This window comes from Arvicanthis niloticus, chromosome 13 (genome assembly GCF_011762505.2).
Source record: "Arvicanthis niloticus isolate mArvNil1 chromosome 13, mArvNil1.pat.X, whole genome shotgun sequence".
Classification (NCBI taxonomy): Eukaryota; Metazoa; Chordata; class Mammalia; order Rodentia; family Muridae; genus Arvicanthis; species Arvicanthis niloticus.
In genome coordinates, this window is record NC_047670.1 from 76,317,640 (window position 1) to 76,344,098 (window position 26,459).

Consider the following 26,459-nt stretch of genomic DNA (forward strand, 5'->3'; position numbering starts at 1 on the left):
TTTTATTTTATGTGCATTTGCTGTTTTGCTGCATGTATGTCTGTATGAGGGTGTCAGATCCTCTGGAACTGGAATTACAGTTGTGAGCCGCCATGTGGGTGCTGGGAATTGAACCCAAGTCCTCTGGAAGAGCAGCCAATGCTCTTAACCTTTGAGCCCCTACAACCCCCGTGCAAATTTATTTTAATGATAAATTTCTGATCTAGGGAAACGATCAGAAACTACATGTTTGTTTTTTATGACAATGCTTTACGGTGATTAAAAAATTTTAGGAGCTGGAATTATGGCTCAATGGTTACGAATGCTCCCTGTTCTTGTAGAGAAGCAGGCTATTTGGAGTTGTCCCTAACTACCTTTTATTCTATTATCCTATTTACCTGTATTGTTTTATCATTTGTAATATTTTATCCAAGGTAGTCTTCTTCCCTTTATTTATTCCACAAGCCTCTGTTAGACAGTGCCTGGCACATGGTTGGTGCTCAGTAGTTTCACTTTGTGAAATAAAATAAAAATGAAGCATTCTTTGAAAGAAATGTGGCTAGCACTCGATGCTGGCCCTTGTCAGTCAATCGGAGGGTTAAAAGAGGCAAAAGACCATGGCTATAACATGTTCAAATGTTACCTTCTTAATTGAAACCATTCTACAGAACTCTGGACTTTCTTTGCCTTTATAAAAAGTGATTTAAAAAGAAACTCAGAATCTTCCCTTCGAAAATAATCAACTGTGGCACACCCATTCTAGATTCCAAGCCCACTCGGTTCCATAGAATCAGCAAGTGCGGCCCCGCCCTTCGCGCGGGCCCAGCACCCAGAAGTCTGTGCGCCAAGAGACCCCGCCCCGGGCGCAGATCGGACCTGACGGCCGCGCCGGGCTCAACGTAAAGCAAAGGGTTTCGCGACAGCTCAGACTCCACCCCTTCGGCCACATGTCGCACAGGTCTTCCCGTCGGACGCCGCGCCACCTCCTCGCGCTGCTTTACGAACCTAGCGCGGCGGCGCCCCGCCTCCTGCCTCCGTCCTCAGCTCCCCGCCCCCTCCTGGTTTCACGTCTCCAAGCCCGTCGCGCCCGCTATAATCACGTGATTGCCTCATCCGGGTCCTTTGCGTTCTCTCTCCCTCTCCCAACATGGCGGCCTCAGGTGAGTGAGCGGCCGAGCGTGGCCAAAGACCAGGCTCGGAAACAGCCTCCGGGCTTGGTCCGCACTTTGCTGGAAGTCGGGGGCCGGAGGCACCGGCTCCTTTCGGGCCTGGGGGCTGCGGCAGGCTGGCGGCATGGCCGCTTTAGGTTACCGTCTCGGGATGTTTAGGGGGAGGGGAAGCTTCCCCTCCCCCTCACACCCTTTTCACCCCGTTGCGCGAGGTTGGAGTAGGCAGTAATGGTGGACTCTGCCTTCAATTGGAGGAGGTAGCACAGAAAGATGTGCGAGAGGCGCGAGGTTCCCATAGACCTGAAGCACTGCGCCCGCGCCAAAGCGCGGATGAAGGAAGGAGGCGGTTGGCGCGCGGACCGGAACACATTAGACTGGGTCTCCAAGGCGCGAGGCCGTTGCGGACCCTAGTGGGGGCAGGGGTGGGGGGGCAGTTAGAACGCGAGCGCGAGTCCGTGGAGGGGCAGATGAAAGCCGCGGTGCGCGTGCGCGGCACGGGAGCCGAGGCGAGGTGGAGAAGGCGCGCCTCGGAAGCATGCTCTGGACCAGATGGGAAGCCTGGATGGACCTGGGTTTTGCTCACTTATGACCTTGTACTTTAAGCTTTAGTCGGTTTTGGAGCGTGGCTCGGCCGCTGAACTCCAATTCAACTCATTAGGTTTGACCCTACTATAGTTGGGGGTAGGGAACCCAGTGTGCGCCCACGTGTTAGGGAGGAGCTGTGGGGATGGACACCTAGATTCTCCTGTCCCTTTTTCTTTCCACCTCTGATTCAACTAACAGTCTTTACTGAGTGTAGACTATATGCCAGGCAGAGGTGGGGAACGAGAGCGGGGCGTTGCATTGTATAGAGCTTCCATTTTTGGGGTAGTTTTAGTGTCAGGATTCAGCTTTTGTTATTTTCCCAGATAACTGGGAAACTTCCAGAAGGTGCTATTAAAAGAGGTTCTGTGGTTGTTTTGTTTGTTTGTTTGTTTAGTGGAATGTGTTCAATACATTGCAAGTGAGGCTTGTTGAAGGAGGTTGTTTCTGGGTTTCGGTTTTTTGTTTTGTTTTGTTTTGTTTTGTTTTTGCATTTCCAGTGGATGCCAGTGGCTTTTAAACACCTAGCATTAGTTTTAGTTTAAAAAAATACAGTTTATAACGTGACCTGTTTTTTTAAAAAATGCCTTTTGGATTGCTGTCTCTAAACTATGAGACGAAGTATTATTTAGCTCTGACTGTCCTGGAACTAACCATGTAGACCATGCTTGCCTTGGGATTAAAGGTGTTTAACACCACTCCTGGAAACATTCAATATCTTAACCAGAAGTCCATCTTTTCTAATATTACAAGGAATTAAAGTTATGTCTTTGGGAAACTTTCTTGCTGGATTAATGGCATTGTGGCATTTGACCACAAGAACTTTATTTCTTCCCCCCTGCATTGTTGGACATTGGACCAGAGCTTTGGGACATGCTAGGCAAGCACTCTAAGCTAAATCCCCAACCCTGGGTATAACAGCTTTTGTTAGTATAGCACTTAATTGAACAAGCCTGTGAGATCATGTAAAGAATTGATGGTTTCCCCAGCTGAGGTAAAATCGCTCAGATTTGGTTAAAGTCACAGTGTTTGCAGGAAGCAGATCAGGGTCACAATCCTGGAAACTCCAGGCTCCTAGGCTCATTAAGACAGTACTAAGTTGGAGTTGCTGGCTAAAAGTATCATTTACAAATTGCAAAAATGTATTTTAATCAGTGAATAATACTCCTTGGCCTACAGTTTAGTGTCTTTAAGTGAAAAGTCGTAGATGAATTTCCTCTTGTGAGATTCTTAATGGTGAACCACATAGCTGGACTGGGGAGATGGCATAGGGTTTGGGGCACTTGATTCCAGTGCTCCATGCGATGAAGTCGAGAGCAGACTCCTGCAAGTTGTCCTTTAACCTATGTGCAACCGAAAAATAGTCAAAAATTAAAAGGGAAAAAGACATCCTGGTAAACTGGTTTTATTCTGTTGATTGTGATCCACTGGTTTACAAGGTTTCACTAGTGGTGCCCATTTCCCTTTTTCTTTAATAATCTGTTTTCCTAGGAAGGGCCCCTCTTCAATTCAGTTCAGGAAATGTAGCTTGGTTTGTTACCTCAGCACAAGTTTACCTCTTACTTGGCATTTAAAGAATTTGGAAAAGTGAAAAAATATTTGAGACAATATTAGTTTCCATGTAACCCACTTCTGATCTTAATGTCTCAGAGCTGACTGACAAACGAGGATTCCTTAAGTTTCTAGGAAATTTGAACCTAGGTAGGTAATTCTTTAAGTCGCATCTTTAAAAGAAGGCTTAAATCTATGAGGGTTTAACTGAACAAGCTATCTCACCTGTCATCCCAGCACTCAGGGGGTTGAGGCTGGAGGATTGCCATAGTTCCAGGCTAACCTGGACTACAGTGAGATCCTGCCTTAGAAAAAGGGCCTTTAAGTTTTTATTGTGGCTATTGATAGGACACCCATGCTGTGAGGTGTTGAGGTTGGTTTTTACAGTGTTGATCTTCCTAGTTGAAACAGTTTCAAGAACTGTAGTTACATATATACAAATTACCTTTTTGCAGAGTACAGAGTATTTGTTGCTCTGCAAGGATACTTTCATCAAAAAATCAAATACTAAGTATTGTCAATTGAAGGAAACCGGTGTTTCAGATCGAAACTATGTGTGTTTACTTTAATGATAGCTTTGAGATACAGTTTACGAGGGAGCTGTGTTCCAAGGATCAAGAATGATGTTAGATGGGAAATGAAAGAATTGAACTGGTTAAATCAATGTGTGGTGAAGATATTCTTAAAGAACCAAACAAAATATTTGATCTTTTTTGTTTTTTTGAGACAGGTTCTTTGTAGACCAGGCTGGCCTTGAACATACAGATTCTCCTGCTTCTACCTCCTAAGTGCTGGAAATAAAGGTATATGCAGCCACACCTGGCCTTAAAATTAAAGTCTTTTTATTTTTAATTGTGTAATGTGTCTAAATATGGGTCTGTGCACATGGGTACAGGTACATCAGACTTCCTGTAGCTGTAGTTACATGTTCTGACCTGGGACTAGAAACTGGATTTGAGTCCTAGGCAAGAACAGTCCACACTGACCTATCTTTCTAGTGTGCCCCCCCTTGCTGTGTTTCCCCTCCCCCCTTTAAATCTTTTAAACATGCAAGGCCCTAATGTTGAAGGATCAAAGGGCATGGAAGATTTTGATAACTTGTCAGTGAAATAAATGGGATGGGACGAACTCTGCTATCCCACTTTATTCTCCTTTTAGGATCTGCTTTTTAAACCTGCTGCTATGTGTGACTGAGATACTGTGCAACCACATTAAATGAGATCTTTTAGGGGATTTTAGTCTTGAAGACTCATCTAGCAGTAATTTCTAGATTTGGTGAGGGGAGGAGCAGTAAGGATGTTAAAGGGAGAAGTAATGACTCGATGTTCTTTAGCTTATTTTGAAATATCAAGTAATGTTAATAAAGAATGAGATTTTTGTTTTTCTTAACCTGAGTTAAAAGGTTACGAGTTGAGAAACCCTAATCTACAAAGTTGATTTAAGCCAATTCATTTCAAAGGGTAGATTAATTCTAGATTATGCTGTGGTGGTGGAAGATAAAGGCTAAAATAATGTGGCTAGAGAGATGACAGTGGTGCTTTTGCAGAGGATCTGGATTCAATCCCCTGCTCCCAGGCTCACAATTGTCTGAAATGCCAGTTCCAGGGAATCCCAGGTTTCCTTTTCTATTAGCTTCCACAGGCACCTGGCATGCATGTGGTACACATACAGACAGAACAAAAATATTCTTTGTTTTTAATTGGGTATTATTTATTTATATCTCAAATGTTATCCCCCTTCCCAGTTTCCCCATGTTTTTATTTTTTTTTTATGTAGGAGTGCTTTGTCTGCATGTACATGCCAGAAGAGGGCATCAGATCTCTTTATAGATTGTCATGAACCCTCGTGGTTGCTAGGATTTGAACTTGGGACCTCTGGAAGAGCAGCCAGTATTCTTAACTGCTATCTCACCAGCCCAGCTAAATACAAGTACATCTATCTAAATTGTAGGACAATTTAAGGATTCACATAATACAAACATCAATCAGCAAAATGCCCATGTGTATAGTCTTTTAAAGATTGTCTGCCTTGTATTGCATTAAGCAATCTTATTGTTGGTTAACTCAGTGACTTAGAGTGCACAAAGACCGTGGGTTCAATCCCCAGCACCTACCATGTCAGCCTGGTTTGGTGGTGCATGCCTGTGAACACAGTACTGAGGAGGGAAGTGGAGGCGAAGAGAATCAGAATTCAAGGTCATTCTTGTCTACTTGGGCAGTTCGTGGCCTGCTGGAGATGCATGAATTGGGGGGGGGCACAAAACTTAATACGTCTACGTGTGAATTGGAGCAGATTGAGCCCTTTAGGGCCCAGCCTCTAATAAACTTATTTTCAAACAGTAAGTTAACCTAGCTCAATTCAGTGGCCAGACCTTGGTACTCTAGCCTTAGAATTTGAGATATGACAGTCAACAGCTGATTCAGAGGAACAGAAGGGACTAAGAGGATCATGTGATCTGCCTGATGCATTGTCGATTTTAGAGTCACATTAGCATTAAGTTACTTAAAGAGAAAGGACTGATTAATTAGCCATCTTCTCTTTGTGCTTTTGCAGTGTGTGCGGGTTCCTCTGTGTTGGACATTCAGCCTCTGACACTTGAGGCTGTTGTGTACATAGTGCTTGCTGTCTGTAGCGTTCATAGCAAAACAGGCCACCTTTATTTTCTTCCAACAGTTTAATTTGCGAAAGCAACTTTCTGTTAAGCATTAGTGTATCAAGTTAGAATATTCTCTTGAGTTGAAAATTAGGTGAGAATTGAAAGGATTTGTGATTGTTAAAAATCATGAAGCTACTGGGTGAACCATCCCTTTAATCCCAGCATTTGGGGAAGCAGAGACAGGCAGGTCTTAGAGTATGCAGCTAGCCAGGACTGCATAGTGACAGCTATGGAGCTGATGTGATAGAGCAAAAAGATCTTAACTTTTGGAGGAGTGGAACAGTCACTGATTACCAAAGCTGGCCTCAAGCTTGTAATCCTCCATGGTGCCAAGATAAGAGACCAGTTCCAATCCAGCCATGTAGGATGTTTTTGCTTTGGCTTGGTTTTAGGGGATGTTCTCCAATCACCCCCACCCCCCATGGCCTGATGGTGACTTTACCAGTTCTAGAACTCCTCTTGGTCCCTCGAATTAGCTGTTGACTGTGCTGAGTCTGAAATTTTGAAGGTGCAGAGAGTTCAGGTTATTTAACTTTAACTAATTGAAGCCTTTTAACTAATTGAATGCTTTCAATGCCATTATGATAACCTGCCATAGAAGTTATCCCCTGCCGGGCGGTGGTGGCACACGCCTTTAATCCCAGCACTTGGGAGGCAGAGACAGGCGGATTTCTGAGTTCGAGGCCAGCCTGGTCTACAGAGTGAGTTCCAGGACAGCCAGGACTAAACAGAGAAACCCTGTCTCAAAAAACAAAAACAAAAAAAAAAAGAAGTTATCCCCTATTTGGTGTCGTAGGAAGAGCCCTTTGTGTGCTAGGAAAATACCTGAGGTTTCCTTTCTTCCCTCTAGATAGATTTTATGAATCTTTGTGGTTAACAAGCAGACAATACACACAAAGTGCCTTATATAGAGACTTACTTGTTTAGGAGCTGTGTTTTATGTTTGCATATAAGGAGCAATGAATGTACTAGCATGTTACCATTTAGATTAGTTTTATCTATATAATATAAATGTTTTGCCTGCATGTCTGAATTCAGAATGGGCCAAATCCTCTGGAGTTAGTTATAGGTGCTGAGAACTAAACTTGGGTCTTCTGGAAGGGTCTTAATGGCTGAACCACCGCTCTAGTCTGTTACTTTTACTTTTTAGAAAGCACTTGATTACAGGAATGGTAAAACAGAAACGCTTGGATCTCTGGGCTCAATTCTAGCTTGATTTACATAGCAATTTTTTTCCCTGTTGTAAGTCATTTCTAAATTAAATTATCTTTCTTTCATTTTTCAAGCTTTGTAGACCAGGCTGGCCTCCAACTCATATCCTTCTGCCTCTTCCTCAAGTGCTGGGATTAAAGGCGCATGCCACCACCGCCTAGCTAAAAATTTCAAATATAGCTGGAGAATATTGTTTGTTGTAGAGCCTTTGCCTTACTTGGCTATTAGTAATAAATGATGTCTTCATCATAGCCATATTTCCCAGAGGGTATTAATGGCTAGCTCTCCTTTTCTATACCTGAATGTGTATATACATAAGCATTTATCGTTTTGTTACTATAGTTTTGTGGGACAGTCTCATGTATCCCAGGCTAGTCTCAGACTAACCCGTAGCTGAGGATAGCCTTTAACTTCTGATCTTTCTTTCTCTGCCTACTTAGTCTAGCATTTCAAGTATATCCTGCCATGCCCAGTTTATAGTGGTCGGGATTAAACCCAGGACTTCATGCTATTACCTATGTTAGCAAATGAGTTATTTGCGAGCACACAAACACACCCTGTCCTCCTGCCTCAGATATTATACCTGACTTCTTGACTATTATATTGTGTTTTCTCCACATTTATATCTGCATAACAATTCTCTTGTGATGTGAATTCCATAATCCAGTCTTTGCTGACTTCTTTAAACGTCTTTAATAGTTTAGGATAAGTCTTAAGTACTTACTTGTTGAGTAATCTTTGTCTCTTTCAGCAAAAAAGAAGAATAAGAAGGGGAAGACCATCTCCCTAACAGACTTTCTAGCTGAGGATGGGGGAACTGGTGGAGGAAGCACCTATGTCCCCAAACCAGTCAGCTGGGCTGATGAAACAGACGATCTGGAAGGAGATGGTAATTTCTGTTTGTCATTGTCCTTGGAACTATCATTGTACTTAAAATTAAAAGATCACAGTTTTCTAGATAAAATGGTATTCCATGATGTACCTCATTTGTGATTGGAAAGGATTTTAGTTTATACAGCCTGAAATTTTTTGTATGCTTTGGGGTATTGGGTTTAATCTCCAGTTGACTCTCAAACTAAAGTGAACTTTCTGAATAATCACATGCTGATCCTGGTTGGCTATATGTGGTGGTGCACTCCTGTCTGTTCCTGGCTACTCTGAAAGTGCAAGATTACCCTAAAAGATACACCGTGACTGTTCTGTATTTCCCACATAATTCGTTAATTCCCATTTCTTTGCCTCAGTCTGTTTTCACCTCAACTTAATGCCAGCCACTGAGTATACACAATTTAGCTGATTGCATTGTGATATCACTCATAAGGAAAACCTAAATTTTTGTGCTGTTTTGTTGGCTGATTGGGTATGTGTTTGGGAGTATGATCTCACTATGAAATCTAGAACCCATAGAGATCGTCTGTCCTGCAGTGCTAAAATTAAGGCTTGCACCACTGTGCCTGGTCTTGGTTTTGGTTGAGGTATATGTGTTTCTGCTTTTTTTGTTATTGACTTATGTGTGTGGTCTCCTGTAGCCATGTCAGAGCTGGACTCGGTATATTTTACACAAGGCTTATCTGTCTCTCAGATCTGCTCACATCTACCTCCTTGTACTAGAATCATAGGCATGTATACCACAGCTGACACAGGTTTTTTTATATATATATATATATATATATATATATATATATATATATATATATAAATAAATAATTAGGGCTTCATCAGTCTTAACTACTTTTTTTTCTTCAAACCCCCCCACCCCCCAAAAAAAAAAATTTATTGCAAACTGCTACTTTGTGGCCCAGTTTGTAATAAAAATAGGAAACTTTATATAGCTTATATATTCTCTAAATATTGAAACTAAATACAGATTCAGGGACCAGGACTAAGATAGTATTGTTTGTTTGGGTTTTGGGGGAAGACAAACCTTGAAGAAGGCCTGGTAAGGTGGTACATAGCTGTAATTCCTGGGATTGGGAGGTAGAGAGACTGGAAGGCGTCAATTGAACCCAGGCAAGAGACACTATCTCCAAAAAGCAGAGGTCGGGGGGCCAGAGAACACAAGGCCCAGCCTTGTGGGAGTGTAAGAGCTATCAGGAGTGCTTAGTGTGTTTGGGGTAAAAAGCATCCTAGTCTAATGCTTTACCATCAAATTACTGTCTGCAATTGAGTTGCAATTTCTGTAGATGAACAGTGTCACAGGCTTGTCATGAAAAAGTGCTTTGTAATAAATATGTAAAGGCTTTGGTTCATAGCATTCCTTAAATGAGTCAAAGGAGAGAAAGAGGAATTCTTTTTTTTAAGCAATCGAAACCTTCAAAGAAAGGCCTTGAGATCCATGAGAATAGACCTCTTTATGTGTAATAATACTGTGCTTCTTGGATACCCTGGAACTGGGCTTACAGATGGTCCTGAGCCACAATATGGGTGCTTGGGAATTAAACCTGAAACCTACAAGAGCAACAGGTGCTCTTAACTGTTGAATCATCCTACAGCCCCTTTGTTCACTCTTGATTGTAGCACCTTAGAAATATTTTCTTTTGTCTTTGCTTCAATGACACAGCCTTGGGGTTGGCGTGAATCTCTGGCTCTACTCTTACATGTGTGTGGATTTGTGGGGTTGGTTTGAAGGATTTTGGTTTTTTTCCGAGACATGTTACACTGTGTAGCCCTGGCTATGCTAGAACTCACTCTGTAGACTGGCCTGGCCTTGAATTCAGACTTAAAGGCGTGTGCCCCCAACTCCCAGCATGTGTTTTTTGATACAGAATCTTTGAACCAGCCTCTACCACTATGCCTGCTGGATTTTGGGTTGTTTTGAGATGGTCTTGATATATAACCCAGGTTGTTGGATTTGATCACTTTGATCCTACTGTCTCAGTTTCTGAAGTGCTCTGCCATGCTCAGCTTCCTAATTTTCTTTTGTCTGCTCTTCTGTCCTAGTGTCAACAACTTGGCATAGTAACGATGATGATGTGTACAGGGCGCCTCCAATTGACCGTTCCATCCTTCCCACTGCTCCACGGGCTGCTCGGGAACCCAATATCGACCGGAGCCGTCTTCCCAAGTCGCCACCCTACACTGCCTTCCTAGGGAATCTGCCCTATGATGTGACAGAAGACTCCATTAAGGATTTCTTTAGAGGATTAAATGTAAGTGTATTTATGTCAGGATACACTGTGGGTTATTGAGGATAATAGTTAAATAAACCAATTGTGGGATGGGCCACAGAGGAAGGCAACAGAGTCCAAGATGCAAAGAATATCTTAATTTTGCTTTAAGGGTTAAATTAGTATGATTTGAAAGGTATGCATTATAGAGTAATTTGTCTTCTATTCCTCTACCAGTTTTTCTCCTAGAGACATCCGGGCTCTTATATGTTCTTCAGAGAAATTACATATGTCCTGATGACATATGGGTTTGTGGTTTGTTTGTTTGTTTTTAACCCTGTTACTTTTTGTCTTTATTCTCTCAGATCAGCGCTGTGCGCTTACCACGCGAGCCCAGCAATCCAGACAGGCTGAAAGGCTTCGGCTATGCAGAGTTTGAGGACCTGGATTCTCTGCTCAGTGCTTTGAGTCTCAATGAAGAGGTAAAGAAATTAAGAGTTGTGAGTGGGGCCAGAGACAGGGCTCGGCCTTTAGGAGTACTGCTGCTCTTCCAGAGGATCTGGGTTCAATTCCCAGCACCCACATGGCAGCTCACAGCCATCTGTAATTCCAAGATCTGACACCTTTCCTCAGACAGACATACAGGCAGACAAAACACTAATTCACATAAAATTAAATTTCAAAAAGAAAGTGAGGGTGAAGGATGGGCAATATCTTTGTTTATCAGCCAAACCAAGTCACTCCTGAAATCATTTGAGGTACAGTGATTTCAGTGGAATTTTAGGGAAGAAACCCAACATATACCAGATTTCTAATAAACCTACTTACTACTTTAGGTCACTTCTAGGGTTTTACTTTATAAATGCAGAGAGAAAAGTGAACTAGGTTCTATTAAGTGTATCTTTTCAGGGTTGGAGTGTTTAGCTACAGAATTCCTGACTAAATTTACCATTTGATATAATTGTAAATAAACAGTTCTTAGAAATATTTTCACTGAATTATTGGATGCCATAATCTGTATCAGAAAAGGTTAAAATTCATGGGTAGAGCCAGACATTCTGGTTCGTGCCTGTACTCTTAGCTCAGGGATTGGTCAGAGTATTTAAAAGGTAATTTGGAAAGGGGAAGAACTGAGCTCTACAAAGTAACACTGAGTGAAAAGGCCTGGAGACAACAGTCTGCAGTATACTGCTGCTGTGTTGTTGGCCCATTTGTTTGAATAAATAATTGCTTTGGTATTTTAATTGTCCTTTTTCTTTGGAAGCTGGCTCTTCCTATATATTCTATGCTGGCCTGGAACTTGGAGTAACTCTTGTCTCCTTCCTGAGGGCTATAATTGGAAGCATGTTAGCTGATTGAGAATTGCTTTCATTACACTAAACTGACAGACTTAACTCCAGTATATGAATGAAATGGGCTTTGGAAAAATAGAAGATTTAACTTCGTATTAATCTAAAGCCAACTTTGTTAATTCTTCTAAGTTTCAAACTTCAAGTTCTTGTAACTTTTTAAGCTAACAAGGGTCAGTTAATAGGATCCTGTGCTCTCAGTCTCTAGGTAACAGGAGAATTCGAGTGGACGTTGCTGATCAAGCACAGGATAAAGGTAAGAAAACTGGCAGAACTTCCCAGTTTGGCAATAGTGGTCCTAGGGAGGTAGTGAGTCCTGTAATCAGCTCTCAACCAGTTTTGTTCCTCGGGAACTTATTAAAGGAGATTCAGCTCCGATGGAAGAGACTACTGATGGTGTCTAATGAGAACAATCCAGAGATTCATCTTGTCTCCAGGGTGTTTGAGATTTCAAACCACTGACTATCCTTGGACTTTAAATCTATAATTAGATTTTCTACCTAGGAGCTTGAACTTTAATATTCAGATAAACATTAATTAAAATACATTTGAAGAAAAGAATAGATCAGTTACCACAAAGCCCAGGCTGCTTTGGGATGCCAGTGCATTAGAAAATAGAAGCCATAGGTGGGAAAATTGGGATGTGAAGGACCTTGTGAGACATTAAGTGGTGTCTCCGGTGAGCTAACTTGTTTGGTTTTCTGTCTACAGACAGGGATGACCGTTCTTTTGGTAGAGATAGAAATCGGGATTCTGACAAAACAGATACAGACTGGAGGGCCCGTCCTGCCACAGACAGCTTTGATGACTACCCACCTAGAAGAGGCGATGATAGCTTTGGAGACAGTAAGTTCAGGTTTTTAATTGTTTCTTGTGTCTATAGATAATGGAACCTTAGCAGTTAGAAGTTGGGAGACAACTTATAAAGTCTCTTTGGTTTCTCTGGAGGTTTTTTTTGGGGGGGTGTATTTGTTTTGATTGTGTAAATTGTTGACAAATGTAGAAAGGGAATTTGTTAAGTTCCTGATTTAAAAAAAAATCTTAACAGAAAGTACAGGCATTTCTCTTTGGACACAGTTGTTTATAAAGAATAACTGGGGCAAACGAAGTAGTTGTGTGATCAGTTAAATGTTAGAGTCCTTATAAGACAAGCTGGGGGGCGGGGCTATGTTGGATTCCCACTCACCCTGACCTCTCAATGAGTCTACTTCAGGTCAGTGAGGGACCCTGTCGCTAAACAAGATGGATGGTATTTTAGGTACAACACAGACCTACGTACACACAGACATGAAGCCTACAGAAGCTAAATGCTTATTTAAAATCTCATCAGCAAGAGTCTATGTGGAAAACAGCCAGGAACTGCTGTGTGACTCTAATTGTGATTAGTTTTAAGGGTGACTTTAGAGAACTTAAAATTTATTCGCTTAAAAATACAGTGACTGGGACTGGAGAGGTGGCTCACCATTAAGAGCACTGACTGCTCTTTCAGAGGTTGTGAGTTCAATTCCCGGTAACCACATAGTGGCTAAGAACCAGCCGATGCCCTCTTCTGGCACACAGGTGTACAGACAGTGACTGTACTTTGTACTGAAGACAGTATACAAAAGAACCTTTTCAATGAACATAGGCAACAGTGGAAAAGACTAGACAATGTTGTATGTGCCACTTAAGTCCAAGGGTAAGAAAAAAATCTTTATGGATAAAGTGATTAACCTGTCTTAAAATACATTTGAAATGATCATAAAGATTTGAAAATCATGGAATTTTTTGTTTATAGCACAACATGCATGCAATAGCAAGAATAAAATTTGAGGGGAAAATTTAAAAACAGTACTGTATTGTGTTAATACACCTAAGTTTGTTCTGGAGGTGGTCTCACTGTGTAGTCTTGGCTGGCCTGGGACTCAAGAGATCTGCCTGCATTACTCTACTGTGTGTTGAGATTAAAATGGTGTGCCTGTACAACGCCTTAAGGTATTATTTTTTTTGTCAGGTGTGGTGGCACATACCTTTATTCTCAGAACTCAGGAGGCAGGTGCAAATAGAGTTCAACCGTTACAAACAAGTTCAAGTACAGCAAAAGGGGAGAGAAAAATTGTGGAGAGAGGGGGCACTTGAGTACAGGATCCACAGAGGCCAAAAGAAGGCATTGAATACTTAAACCAAGCTCAGTATGCACTCTTAAGAGCAGAGCCATCTCTTCAGCCACCACCAGATTTTTAAGAACCATTTATTAGTTGCCTAGCCAAGCACATGTATGCCTCAGCATAAGTTGTGGAGGTCAGAGGACAACTTTTGAGAGTCTGTTTTCTTCCCTCCATGTGGGTTCTAGGAATGGAACTCAAGGTGGGCAGGCTTAGAGGCAGGAACCTGATCTGCTGAACTGTCTCTGCCCCTCATGCCAAACTTTGAAGCAATCTTTGGATGATTAGTATCAAGCATAGACAATCCCAGCTGTATTCTGGTCTGTGCTTAAGTGTATTTAACTCTGTGTTGTAGAATTTGTTATAGAGTATATAGACATCGTTGCCTCACCCACCAAGGAAGAACATATCAAACCAGCAAAATTGAATCAGGGAGCTATTCTGTACCTGCTATGGGGGTTATGGGGTTGCTTTTTGACAGAACAATGACTTTGAATCCTATCCTGCTGCCTAACATTCCAAGTGGTAGTGTGATCCATGAGTTAGATCTAGAGCCACGTGTGTGCTGGGTAAGCATCCTGCCGAGTACATGCCATTCCTAGCACCCATCGGGCATTTGTTTTCTTTTTTTCTTTTTCTTTTTTTTTTTTTTTTAGAAATACTGAGACATTTTTCAGTCGGTTCTAGTTTGGGGGTGTAGTCAGACTATATAAAGACCAGACCTCATTAAAACAGATTGATCAGTGAGCTGCCGCACTTGTTACCTATTTTCTTTTTTTTCTAGAGTATCGAGATCGTTATGATTCAGACCGATATCGGGATGGATATCGGGACGGATATCGGGACGGCCCACGCAGAGACATGGACCGATACGGGGGCCGGGATCGCTATGATGACCGAGGCAGCAGAGACTATGACCGAGGTAGTCACAGTGATACAATACTCAGTGAAAAGCACTAGTCAAGAATTTTCTACTTTGCTTCATTTCCCCCTTTCCGAGTGACCACAATGTGAGATCTGTTGATAGGCTATGACTCCAGGATAGGCAGTGGCAGAAGAGCGTTTGGGAGTGGGTACCGGAGGGATGACGACTACAGAGGAGGTGGGGACCGCTATGAAGACCGATATGACAGACGGGACGACCGGTCATGGAGCTCCAGGGATGATTACTCTCGGGAGGATTACAGGCGCGATGACAGAGGTACTCTTCTCTTCTTCATGGAGCGCAAAACTAGAAAGTTGTTTGTCAGCTGTAAAGGAGGCGGCAGAGCACAGCAGACAGCTGGGTGTGGGTGGCAGCATGAAGAGAAAACAATCTTTTCGTACTGAATGTGGCTCCATAGCGATCTTCTGTTGCCCTATCAGTGAGGAAAATGAAAGTCCCAGCCAGTAATTACTACTGATGTTATTAATGGTGAGACTAATTTTCAGAGATTAACTCTGAAGATTATGCTTCTAATTGTTGAAACAAAGCATTGTCACACTCAGCTCTAACAGGTGTTGGATAAACAATAACCACCTAGGCTGAGTGGCTAGGCCATCTGAAAGTTAGTTTTTCTACCTTTGATCAGGATGAAAAATGGTCTTGTTAGGTGACACAGCTTGATTAAATTTTAAGTCTATTTTGAAAGTACTCTGATAATTTGGAAAGAGAAAGAAATTGGACTACTTTGAATTTCATACAAAAGTGTAAGAACTAAATTGAGCCTCCCTTGCCTAGGGAGAGAGCTAAGAATAATGTGCCGGCCATGCAGGCAGTGAGACTGTGGATGGGTATGTTCACCTGTGTCTATGCTATACATACTCTAAAATCTTACACGTCATATTGCCACAAGGGTTTTTTTTAACCTGTTGAGGATGTCCATCTTCAGACCAGATCCTTGAACAAGATTCCTAAGAGTCTAGAGTCTGGCTTTCAGCAGTCACCTTCAGATGATTTGGAAACTATTACTTAGAGTTTCATTTAACTTAGGTCCCCCCCAAAGACCCAAACTGAATCTAAAGCCTCGGAGTACTCCTAAAGAAGATGATTCCTCTGCTAGCACCTCCCAGTCCAGCCGAGCAGCTTCTATCTTTGGAGGGGCAAAGCCTGTTGACACAGCTGCTAGAGAAAGAGAAGTCGAGGAGCGGCTACAGAAGGAGCAGGAGAAGCTGCAGCGTCAGCTGGATGAGCCAAAACTAGACCGCCGGCCCCGGGAGAGGTAAGGGGGCTTCCACTAGGTGGCTTCTCTACTGACAATCAGGGGACTTGGGAAATGGGGTGGTTACTGGCTGTCACAGAGATGTGTTTATTGGGTGAGGTAGACTGCAGAGTGTAAAAGTGGCACTCACTAAAGACTTCTGAACCTTCAAGTTTTCCAAAAGACTTGTGCTATACCTGACACAAATAGAAATTGCTGGCACTTCAGAAGTAAATAAATCGTGCCTATCGTAAAAATAGTTTGGCCCAATTCCTTTTATTATACTTCTGTGGGTGTGCATATAGCAGTCTCACAGGCCACACCAGAAATCACTGAGCCCAGTCAGGCTCCATGCTGTGCTAGCAGGTGCTGGAGGTACCAGCATGACCCCTCAGCCAACCACATTTGTTTGTTTTCCTCTTATTATATAGAGAATGCTTTTTCTTGTTGAATATAGCCAGGAATTATTTCACTTTTTTTTTTTTGTTGTTGTTGTTGTTTGTTTGTTTGTTTTCTTTGAGACAAGGTCTCTAGTTCTGGCTGTCCTAGAACCAGAATGGCCTCTCAGACTCAGAGGTCTACCTGCTTTTCCCTCCTAGGATTGTTGGGATTAAAAGTATGTGCCATCATACCCAGCACCAAAAAAAAAAAATTAGGATTTTATTAAGAAAAACTCAGCAATGTTCTATATGAATGACTTTCACAGTTGTATTCAGAGTAGAAGCTAACATGGAATCCTGAGGTGTTTAGAACCAGCACATGTAACCTGCTGCCTTGAAATGGTTTAAGAGGATAAAGCCATGTGAGACAGTCTTAGGACTGGCTGATCCGCTGGGTCTGTGTAGCAAAGCATGAGGGCCTAAGTGGAAGGGGCTCAGCAGAGACAAGCACAAGCCCTAGTGGTTACTTGCCTGCTCAGTAAACTCCAGTGTCCTCTAAGACAGACTTGTCAGGACTGGAGGGATGGCTCATGGCTTGAGAACACTGGCTGCTCTTACGCAGTCCCTATTTTGATTCCTCAGGTCACCTGTAACTCCAGTTCCAGAAGATGTCATCATAATGTCTGGCCTCTATAGGCACCAGGCACGTGCATGGTACACAGACATGCATTCAGGCAACACATACATAAAATAAAAACAAGGTGAATAGCTTCTAAGGAACAGTGTCCCAAGATTGTCCTCTGGCCTACATTCACCAAGATCACCAAGATATCTATGTATTAATAGATGTTAATTGCTATGAACAGTTTGTATCAGATTCATTGTGCATCAAGTGTCTTTCTTCTTTTTCGATCTCTTGTGTGCAGACACCCAAGTTGGCGAAGTGAAGAAACTCAGGAAAGAGAACGGTCGAGGACAGGAAGTGAGTCATCGCAGACTGGGCCCTCGGCCACATCTGGCAGAAGTAAGTCAGACCAGGGTGGGTATCGGAGTCCCTTTTTTCCATGTAGCCTTGGATGTCCTGACTAGACTAGACTAGACTGGCCTTGAACCTGGTGGTCAGAAGCTCCTGAGTTAGCAAGGCTAATGGGTTCTCACATCCCTTGCCTCCCATCTGTTAATTGTCTGTTACTAAAGAGAATATTCGACTGTTAAATGTCTTGTTTTTGTGTTTTTAACATTTATTTTGTGGCTGGGCAGTGGTGGCACATGCCTTTAACCCCAGCACTTGGGAGGCAGAGGCAGGCGGATTTCTGAGTTCGAGGCCAGCCTGGTCTACAGAATGAGTCCAGGATAGCCAGGGCTACACAGAGAAACCCTGTCTCAAAAAAACTTTTAAAAAAACATTTATTTTGTGGAGGAGTCAGGTCTTGTGTCATGATACAAGGCCAGAGGAAAACTTGGAGCAGTCTGTGTTCTCCAGAGTGTTAACAGTCATTGATCTCGGCAGGTTTTGGTGGTGAACGACCATGCCCGCTGCGCTGTTTTGCTGCTGACCATGTTTTCTGTCTCACTGGGTTTTTTTAGAGCCACCTTGCTTTGCTGTGGTTTTTGACCTCTTGGGGTGATGGTATTTGATGCTGTTTAGGCAACATTAAAGTGGTGTTTGTTCTTGGGGGTAAATCGTCATTTCTTCATTAGCGGGTGTAGTGTCGCAGAGCCTGACCACTGATTACAGCACCCGCTCCTTCTCTCACTATGATTGGCTGTTGGTAAAGCTCTCCTACCTCCAAGTTTACTTCTACTTGAGTATTTTAAAACAGCCCAAAGCCAGAGTGATTTTTTTTTTTTTTTTCAGTTGCGCCAAGTGTTGTAAGAGTTTTCTGGGAATGTTTTACCTTTGTAGTAGCGCTGTAACATGAGGTAGTGCTCCTTCTGGCTGGGTTAAGTGTGGTGTTGGTTTGTGTAGCCACTTTGCTGGAGCCTGTACTTGAAATGTAGTAAGTAACTAGTACAGCAGGCTCCACGGCTCCAGAGAAGTTTTTGTACAAATAGAAAGAAATATGTCTGGTTTTTGTTCCTGTGTAACGGCTTCTGTCTGCTGAGCTGGAGTTGAGCAGTGGTTCCTGGGTTTTGGTCCTGAGTGCCATTCACAAAAGCATGTTGTTCCCAGTTAAGGCTGTCCTGACAGACAGACACGTTTGTAACTCAAAAAAAAAAGTGCTTATTCCTTCCAAGACAAGATTGCGGGGTTTTTTTAGGTAGCTTTTTTTCCCTTTTCTGTATCCATAAAGCATTTTTCTCCAGGTGGCCTGGAAACCATTGGTTTATGTGTAACTGTAGCTGTCAGGAACTAGTTGGTGTCTGCTGATGGAAAAGAGTATGGTCATGCCCCCATTCCCCTGCTGGTGTGGTCCAGGCGGGCTCTGTACAGTGAGTCCCTGTCTCCCCCACCCCCCACCCCCCAGATACACGAAGGAGAGAGAGTGAGAAGTCTCTAGAAAATGAAACCCTCAATAAAGAAGAAGACTGTCACTCTCCAACCTCTAAGCCTCCTAAACCTGACCAGCCTCTAAAGGTAATGCCAGCCCCTCCACCAAAGGAGAATGCGTGGGTGAAGCGAAGCTCTAACCCTCCTGCTCGATCTCAGAGCTCAGACACAGAGCAGCCGTCCCCGACAAGGTGAGTAGGCCTGCAACAGCAGCTGCTTAGCTGAGGTGCCCTGAGGGAGTGTGGCCTGTGTAATACTGCAGATGAGGTTGCCTCCTGTATAATTCATATGCTGTTGTTTCAAAACAGTATCTGTTTTCTTGATTTTTGTTAGCCAGTTGACATCACTTAAGATTAACTGTGATGGGAATATTTACCACAGTAATAAGTAGACATGCTTTGCCCGGGGACATACTGTCAGTATAACCTTGCTCACTTAAGACCCTCTTAATTTTTTCCAAGACTCCAGCTAACCATGCTGGACTTCCAAAGCATATTGCACTTAAGTGTAGAAGTGACTGTTTTTGTTGTCTTTCCTGTATTCTAATACCTAGTGTGGAATGAAGGCTCTTATTTCTGAAAAGGCAACCCTAGTACATTTGGAAAATGGTATAAGCTTGTGTTGTCTCCTGTAAAAACTGATGGCTGATTGCTTGATTCATTCCAGTGGTGGAGGCAAAGTAGCTCCAGCTCAGGCCTCTGAGGAAGGACCATCAAGGAAAGGTGAGCCCATGCCAAGAGAGAAGAGAGATTTTAATCCAGTTAAATCTTTGAGTGCAAACACATCCAGGGGTTACACACAAGGTCAGTTCCCAGCACCCATGTGGTACTTAAAACCATGCTCCAGTACTTTGCAGGGCGTTTGGTGCCCTCTTCTGACCTCCATAAGCCCCAGACAGACACACGCAGGCAGTACACGTGAAACAACTGTAGAGAAAGACTCCAAGATTAATGAGCACCTTGCCAAAGAATTTTGGTTTTTTGTTTTTCTAGACAGGGTTTCTCTGTGTAGCCCAGGCTGACCTCCAACTCAAGAGATCTGCCTGCCTCTGCCTCCCCAGTGCTGGGATCAAAGATGTGTGCCCTCACTACCTAGCAAGAAGACATTTTCAAATAAAAGCTGCAGTGCTTTTTCAGCTCTGTGGGTTGGGTGATGACACTTGACGAAGGTTCGTGATGTATCTCAGTCGCAGTCATCACTGCTGCCATGTTAGCCTCTCGTCCCTTCCTACCTGTCCCCTTCTTCCCAGCTAGCCTCTACTTCATGGCTTTTGTGAGGGAGTGGCCTGCTGGGATTTATTGAGGATTATAAAAGTGATGACACCTTACCAGTGACTGTACTATTGAAAATGTCTTCCCCACCCCCATCAACCTTCGGTTTTTTAATGTTCTTTGATGAGCTACCTTTTTATGCCAGTAGAGGGCAGGAATGACTTCAAAACTGCCTCTTCCTGGTAAAGCCTGCCTTTGTGGAGAAATTAGACGGGAATAAAACGCATTTGTACAGGTCCGAAATGTGGCTAGTAGTAAGCCAAGGTCACTACAGAACACTCTAGTTCCTGTCTAGTCCTCCCCTGCTTTTCCAGGTGACATTCATTGCAGTAGGACTTTTAATGGGAAGAAAGACTTAGGCTGGTTTAGAGTGAGGTAATTTCCCTTAATACATGTTTTCTTCAGCTTAAAGGAAAACAAGGACAGGAGATGAGTTACTTTATATAAGCCTTGAATTTGGTTTGTGTTTCTGCCTAAACAGATGAAAATAAAGCCGATGGGGTGAGTGCCACAAAAGGCCAAACTGGGAGCTCCAGCCGTGGTCCGGGGGATGGAGGGAACAGAGACCACTGGAAGGAGTTGGATAGGTATGAACATTCTTTCCTCACTGTTTATGAATCTTGTGGTGTTGGAATCTTTGTAAAGTGGTTCTTGGCTTTCTCCAGCCTTGTCAGGTCCGCCCCTGTGAACAAACTAGAGTCCCAGTGAGATTTGCAGAGTCTAAAAATGTGCTGTTCCAGCAACACCGTTGAATAGGTCACATGTGTCTCTGCAGGAAGGATGGCAAAAAAGATCAAGACTCCAGATCTGCGCCTGAGCCAAAGAAACCTGAGGAGAACCCAGCCTCCGTAAGTATCATGGGCTTGCCTCTACTTAGTTTTGAGTCTGACTCCTTTTTTCTTCAGTAGAAGAATTGGAAATGAGGCATCAATGCTTATTCAAATTAGTGAGAAAAGTTAAGGCGGGTTTTTGTTGTTGAGACCACCTTTCTCAGCTGTCATCAAGATGATGGATGGCTGAGTTCGCTCATGCCCCTGACCCTCCCTGACTGCTGCAGTGAACGTGCTCTCCCAGAGGAATGGATGTGGGCTGGACTGTTGATTGTGCCGAGGCACTTCTGTTGTATTTGTAGAGTTTGGGTAGGAGAATTGGGCTCCCATCCATGACCTCGTCCTGTCTGTTACAGAAGTTCAGTTCTGCAAGCAAATACGCTGCTCTGTCTGTGGACGGTGAGGATGAGGATGAGGGAGACGACTGCACTGAGTAGACCTCCACACCCTGGGCTTTCTCCTAGTCTCCACCCCCGGAACATTCAAGAGCAAATCAAACCTCTATCCAGACAAGACAAAATAAACTCACCATCTCCTGAAGACCTTTCTAAACTTTTTTTTTAATGAAATGAAATTCTTTTGCATGCTGCTGCAGCCTTTTAAAGTATTGAAGTAACTGGAGAATCACCACTGTAGCCTAAGATGGCTACCACTTTGGGAAAGTTGTGAGTGTCTGATGATACCAAGCAGTTACCTGTGTGACTAGTGCCTGGGGCTCCATTCAGCAGAAATGTAGTGACAGAGAGGCAGTCATATCAGTTAGGCAGTAGAGAAAGGTGCAAGGGAGAAGTGAGATTTCTATCTTCTAATTCTTATCCTAAGGTGGCACCTGTGAATTCCCAAACATTACCTGAATAAATTTCCCATCCTTACTTAGAAAGGTAGCTCTCCTCTCTCAAGCTGTTTTAGTCTCCGGGAGGCTGCCAGCCCCTCTACTTTAGTTCTGACTTCAGTGGGGCCAGCCTAGGGGGAATTGTTTTGTTTTGTTTTGTTTGGGGTTTTTTGTTTGTTTTTTTTTTTTTTTTTTTACCCCCCAAGGGGGTAGTTGGGAGTGAGTCTACAGACCACTAACAAGTAGTACCGCTTGGGGACCAAAATGAATGGGAAACTCAATCGTGGTTTGAAAAGCTTGGGGGAGGTGATCGATTATATTTTATACCAGGTAGTAAGGGAATTGGTGTGACCTCCAATAAACACATGAATAGAATGGTCTGGATGAGGAAGCACTTACAGTAGTGGGAAGTTCTAGTCTTGTGGATCCTGGTTTCGCCCTTTCTAAACTGTCCTTTCTAGAGGTTCGAATATATCCATTCTTTGAAAACCTTGTCACTCTGGTCATCTCATGTTCTTATGACTCTTAGCCTCCCTCCCAGAGCTGTCTGAGTCACACACCTCCCCACAGACCACAAGAAACTGTGCCTGAGGTGAGGACTCTTTCTCAAGCAAACCAGCTCTGTGCTATCTTTGATTCCTGCCCCTATTTGCCTGCTAATGCTTTCATCCCCAACTGATGGACTTGGGTGGTGAGTGGGGGGTCTGTAAATGGGGTGAGTTGGAGGTCTTCAGCCTTGGGGGTGTTTTAAGGTTTCTATAAATTCCCTTCACTGGAACCTCATGCCAGTGCTTGAGTTTATAATGTATGTGACCTAGACTGTGGTTTCTGCTTAGGAGGTTTGGCTTCTTTATTTCCCTCAAGAATAAAGGATAATGCAAAGAACTATTGAACAAGGTCCTGGTTCCTCTTGCAACACTGTAGCTTGACTTGTCTGTTTTGATGTGCACCTTCGTAGGGGTCAGCTCCAAAGATGGCAAGCCTCCCTGTTGTGGGTAGTCAGGTACCTACAGACAGAAGATACCTTGGTCTTAGCGCAAACCCTAGGCCTGCTGTGCAGGAGCATTGATGTCCGTGCTGCAGCAGTGGGCACAGCAAATCGCTTCTCCAGTGGATTTGATTGGCTAGTAGCTAGGAAGTGGGCTTTTGCAGAGGTACCCACAGTTGAATGGGTTTTTTAAAACCATTGTTGTAGACAATGAGAAGGTAGTTTGCCCTCTTCATGTCTATTTCCCTTCCAGATAGTTGCATCCAAAAGACAGCTGTTTTGTCCCACTCTTACTTTGCTCCTCTGTTTTAAAAAAAAAAAAGAAAAGAAAAAAAAAGAACAGGGGTTGACTTATGTCCCGCTCCTGAATACATGTAAAATTTGTACAAAAATATCTTCTATGAAAATGATTTGTAATCTGTAGACATTACTTGGGAGATGTCTTGAGATGTAAAATCCCATCCTTTGGGTTGAGGGTTTTTTGTTTTTCTCCAAATAAATCCAGTCTTTAAAGTTGATGGTTAATGTTGCAATTTTTCGGGTATTTCTTGTGCTTTCATTGTTCTCTCCCCATTTCCATTCCTTCTAACAGTGCATGGGCTGTTGCATACCAGAGGTATGGGTAGGCGCATCACAGTGGAAATGGACCTCTGTACTGTGCATGGAGCCCAGGGTTTGCTGTCCAAGTGAACTTGCTCCACCCCCCAGCATTTCTGCCTGGTGTCAACACTGCAGGCTTTGCCTCCTTGCAGTCCATGAAGCCACATGGTATGGGTAGGGAGCTACTGTGGGGCACTGACACAGAAGCCACTCCTGGGGATACTCTACACTTCCAGGAGTTTTCCAAAGCTGGTCATCACTGAAAACAGGGAAATGGGTTAGGTTAGAGACAGCCTCTAGAGCCACAAGGAACTGGAACACATCTGGGGGACTTGTATCCAGGATGGGGATGATGCAACACTGGCTACTGGCCACTAAAGGCAGCTGCTTGTTTAGGGTTTGGTTTGGTTGGTTGGGGGTTTTTTGTTTAGATTTTTATTGAGAAAATGTTTTTCTGTGTATCCCTGGCTTTCCTGTAATTGACTCCATTGCCTGGCCACTACTTTTCTATTTCTTAACAAAGCCAAAACTAGCAGAGTCAGCTGTGAGTAGCTGTGCTGTGGGGGGGGCTTTCTCAGTGTGAAAGGCTTCCCAGGCTTTACCCTAGAAGCTAGTCACAGTAGACTAATGGCCATCCCGCTGTGAGCAGCCAACATCTGGGAACAGAAGAGAAAGATGGTCCTGTCCTAGGAGGATCCTCTAAAAAAGCAAGACATGACCACACCTACATAACCATTGTATGGAGCTGCGTATCTGTAAAGACAAGACTAGTCCTATCTGCCATTCCAGCTGGCAGAATGCAAAAAAGACAATCACATTGATTCTGGGCTGAGTACACATCAGGCCACAGACTGGTTTCTCCTAACAGAACCAGGCTCTGTGCTCCAGAATCCAAGGCAGGGAAGTGTTAAGTGTCACCTCAAGTGCCTCACTAGCTCCTAGCCTGTACTCTGAGGAAGTGACTGCACTCCACATCTGCTTCTTGGAAGCAACAGTTGACAAATAAGCTTCGTTTCTCAGCAACCATTAACCCCCCCCACCCCCAGGGCTACAAGTGAAGGGGACTTGCCTTCCCGCCCCCACAAAACAAAGTTTGGAAGGGAATTCTGTTCCCACCCAGCAGCAGCCTCCTGGTTGGACAATGTTTGCTCTGTCCTCACCCAGGAGGTCCGCCTCTGGAGCTGGCGCTGCCCCCTACCCCACACTGCTCCTCCTGGTTCCTAGAGCCCTGTGTTCTTCCAGCCAGGGCAGCTCCACGCTCCCAAGATCCACCTCAAAAACTTAGGTGCAGCAGTCATGGGTATGAGATCCCAGGCTGTGGAAGAGGTTCTTCCTTCAGTACCTAGATGGACTTCTTTCTGCATAGTCAAGGTAAGGACATCCTCGTGGAGGCAAGTCCGTGGGAATCCACCTTTATCCACAGCACTTGGTTTTCTCTCCCACTTCCCTGCTGCTGAGGTAGCAATTAGACTGCCTGGCTCCCCAAGGCACCCACTCTTACCCCATCACCACCAAGCATCCTGCTTTAGGTTTCCCTCCCCTCAATTGGTACCTGAAGAGTAGTGATCAGACCTGAGCTGAGGATCCAGCTATACAACTACTGACTTCTCTCTCCTAGGTCCCCTCCAATTCCTAGGAACCTTTCAAGTTCTTGCTAATGACTGCTTAGGCAGTGTAGGATACCAGCCTGATGTGAAGTTATAGTCCCACCCACCTTTGGGATCCAATCAGTCTAGCTCATTGGTGACTTTAGAGACTAAAAACTACATCCAGAGGTTATACCCTAGCATGCAGTCAAAGCCCATGATATGCTGGAAGGGCTGGGTGTTAAAAGAGCTAGCTGCGGCCATTAAACATTTTCATAGTCCATGCTAATTACACAATCTAATCTTGCCAAAATACACAGCATGACCTTCAGCCTTGCCCTTTCCCATGAATCTCCAATCCCTGCCTCTCTCTCAGGCCCTTCCTCCAACTCTTACTTCACTGCCAGTGCAACTATACGCTCCCCAGCGCCTCTCCGGCTCTTCCTCTAGCACCCTGGGACGCTGGCGGCTATTCTATGTAAAAGTGCCCACTGGACAGCAAGATCCACCAGCTATGCTTCCGGGCTGCCAGATTGGAATCAGGTGCTCCATTCTTTAGTAATCAAAGCCAGGCCGCCCAAGCCCAGCCTTTGCCAGAACAGGATGAAGGATGAGCATAGAACTCTGCTGAGGGATGGGGCGGGCAGGCCTGCCGGCCCAGAAGGCTTGAGCAAACAATGTGCTTTGAGCTCCTACCCTGGCACTCAACTTTAGGCACTCCCCACTTTCACTTCTCAGCATTGAGATACATGGCTGCATCAATTTCCATCATGGAAACTCCAGCGGGGCGGGTAGCAGCAGAACAGTTTAGGATCTGCTAAGGAATGCTGGGAACAGAGAATGACAACAGGTCTAAGACTCTAGGACCACATCCCTATTCTCTTTTTCTCCAAGTGGTACAACTCAAACTAACACCATGGTTCCTAGCTTAATTCCAGACGTTCTTACCCAATATCAGATTTTAAAAGAATGGAATGAGGTTACACCATCAAAAGTACTTCCACTGAGAAGACCTACAAACACCGGCACAATGACTCTCAGAGCAGTTGAGGGTTAGGAATCTTGAATTTGCTGTGGGTCCTCTGAGTCCTTTGGGGGAAGTTACAGAAAGCTCCAGAGACCAGGACCGTGATCTTAAGACCTGGGACACCAGTAACCAGGCCAGGCCTGCCTAGTTCGAACTAGGGTCAGTAAAGAGGCCTCTGTGTCCACCTTCCTTTAGGAGTCTATGCGGCTCACGCGTTTCTCCCTGCCCTGTCCTTCTGGCCTCTCCTCGGGCATCTGTGGCCTTCTGCAGCCTCTCCAGGTCTGAGGCTTCCCGGGGCTGTCTTCTTCCCACGTGCGATCCCTCCCGGGCTCTGGCTGCCGCTCCGTCTGCGAGTCTCAGCCGGAGCCTGCCTCGGCGCGCCGAACCGCGCGCGGGGAAGGACAGTGGGAGGAGAGGAGGGAGAAAGGAGGCGGCGCGGGCGGGGAGCGGGTGGAAGGTGGCGATTGGAGCCCGGAAAGAAGGAGGGAGCCGGAGGGCGGGAGGAGGCAGCGGGCGCAGGGCGCA

General features: G+C 44.2%; 1 protein-coding gene and 1 long non-coding RNA gene across 5 annotated transcripts; one reads left to right on the plus strand and one right to left on the minus strand.

The window, feature by feature from the left end:
• The first annotated feature begins 986 nt into the window (after window positions 1-986).
• Eif4b (eukaryotic translation initiation factor 4B) lies at window positions 987-23,239 on the plus strand. Of its 4 annotated transcripts, none has more exons than XM_076912138.1 (15): window positions 987-1,139; window positions 7,901-8,038; window positions 10,090-10,298; window positions 10,622-10,738; window positions 11,807-11,861; window positions 12,317-12,451; window positions 14,534-14,671; window positions 14,777-14,950; window positions 15,722-15,950; window positions 17,236-17,348; window positions 18,778-18,991; window positions 19,467-19,603; window positions 20,553-20,658; window positions 20,847-20,919; window positions 21,258-23,239. In XM_076912138.1, the coding sequence occupies exons 1-15, from the start codon at window positions 1,127-1,129 to the stop codon at window positions 21,336-21,338; spliced, it is 1,932 nt and encodes a 643-aa protein (XP_076768253.1). In that variant the 5' UTR covers window positions 987-1,126; the 3' UTR covers window positions 21,339-23,239. The 4 variants fall into 4 exon arrangements, with proteins under 4 accessions (XP_076768253.1, XP_076768255.1, XP_076768254.1 ...); XM_076912140.1 differs by having other exon boundaries at window positions 19,467-19,522; XM_076912139.1 differs by having other exon boundaries at window positions 17,236-17,333.
• Window positions 22,479-26,331, minus strand: LOC143434178 (uncharacterized). Its single transcript, XR_013103512.1, has 2 exons — window positions 25,856-26,331; window positions 22,479-23,580 (listed from the first exon to the last, which is right to left on the minus strand). It is a non-coding gene; the product is annotated as an uncharacterized LOC143434178 (long non-coding RNA).
• Window positions 26,332-26,459: the final 128 nt, after the last annotated feature.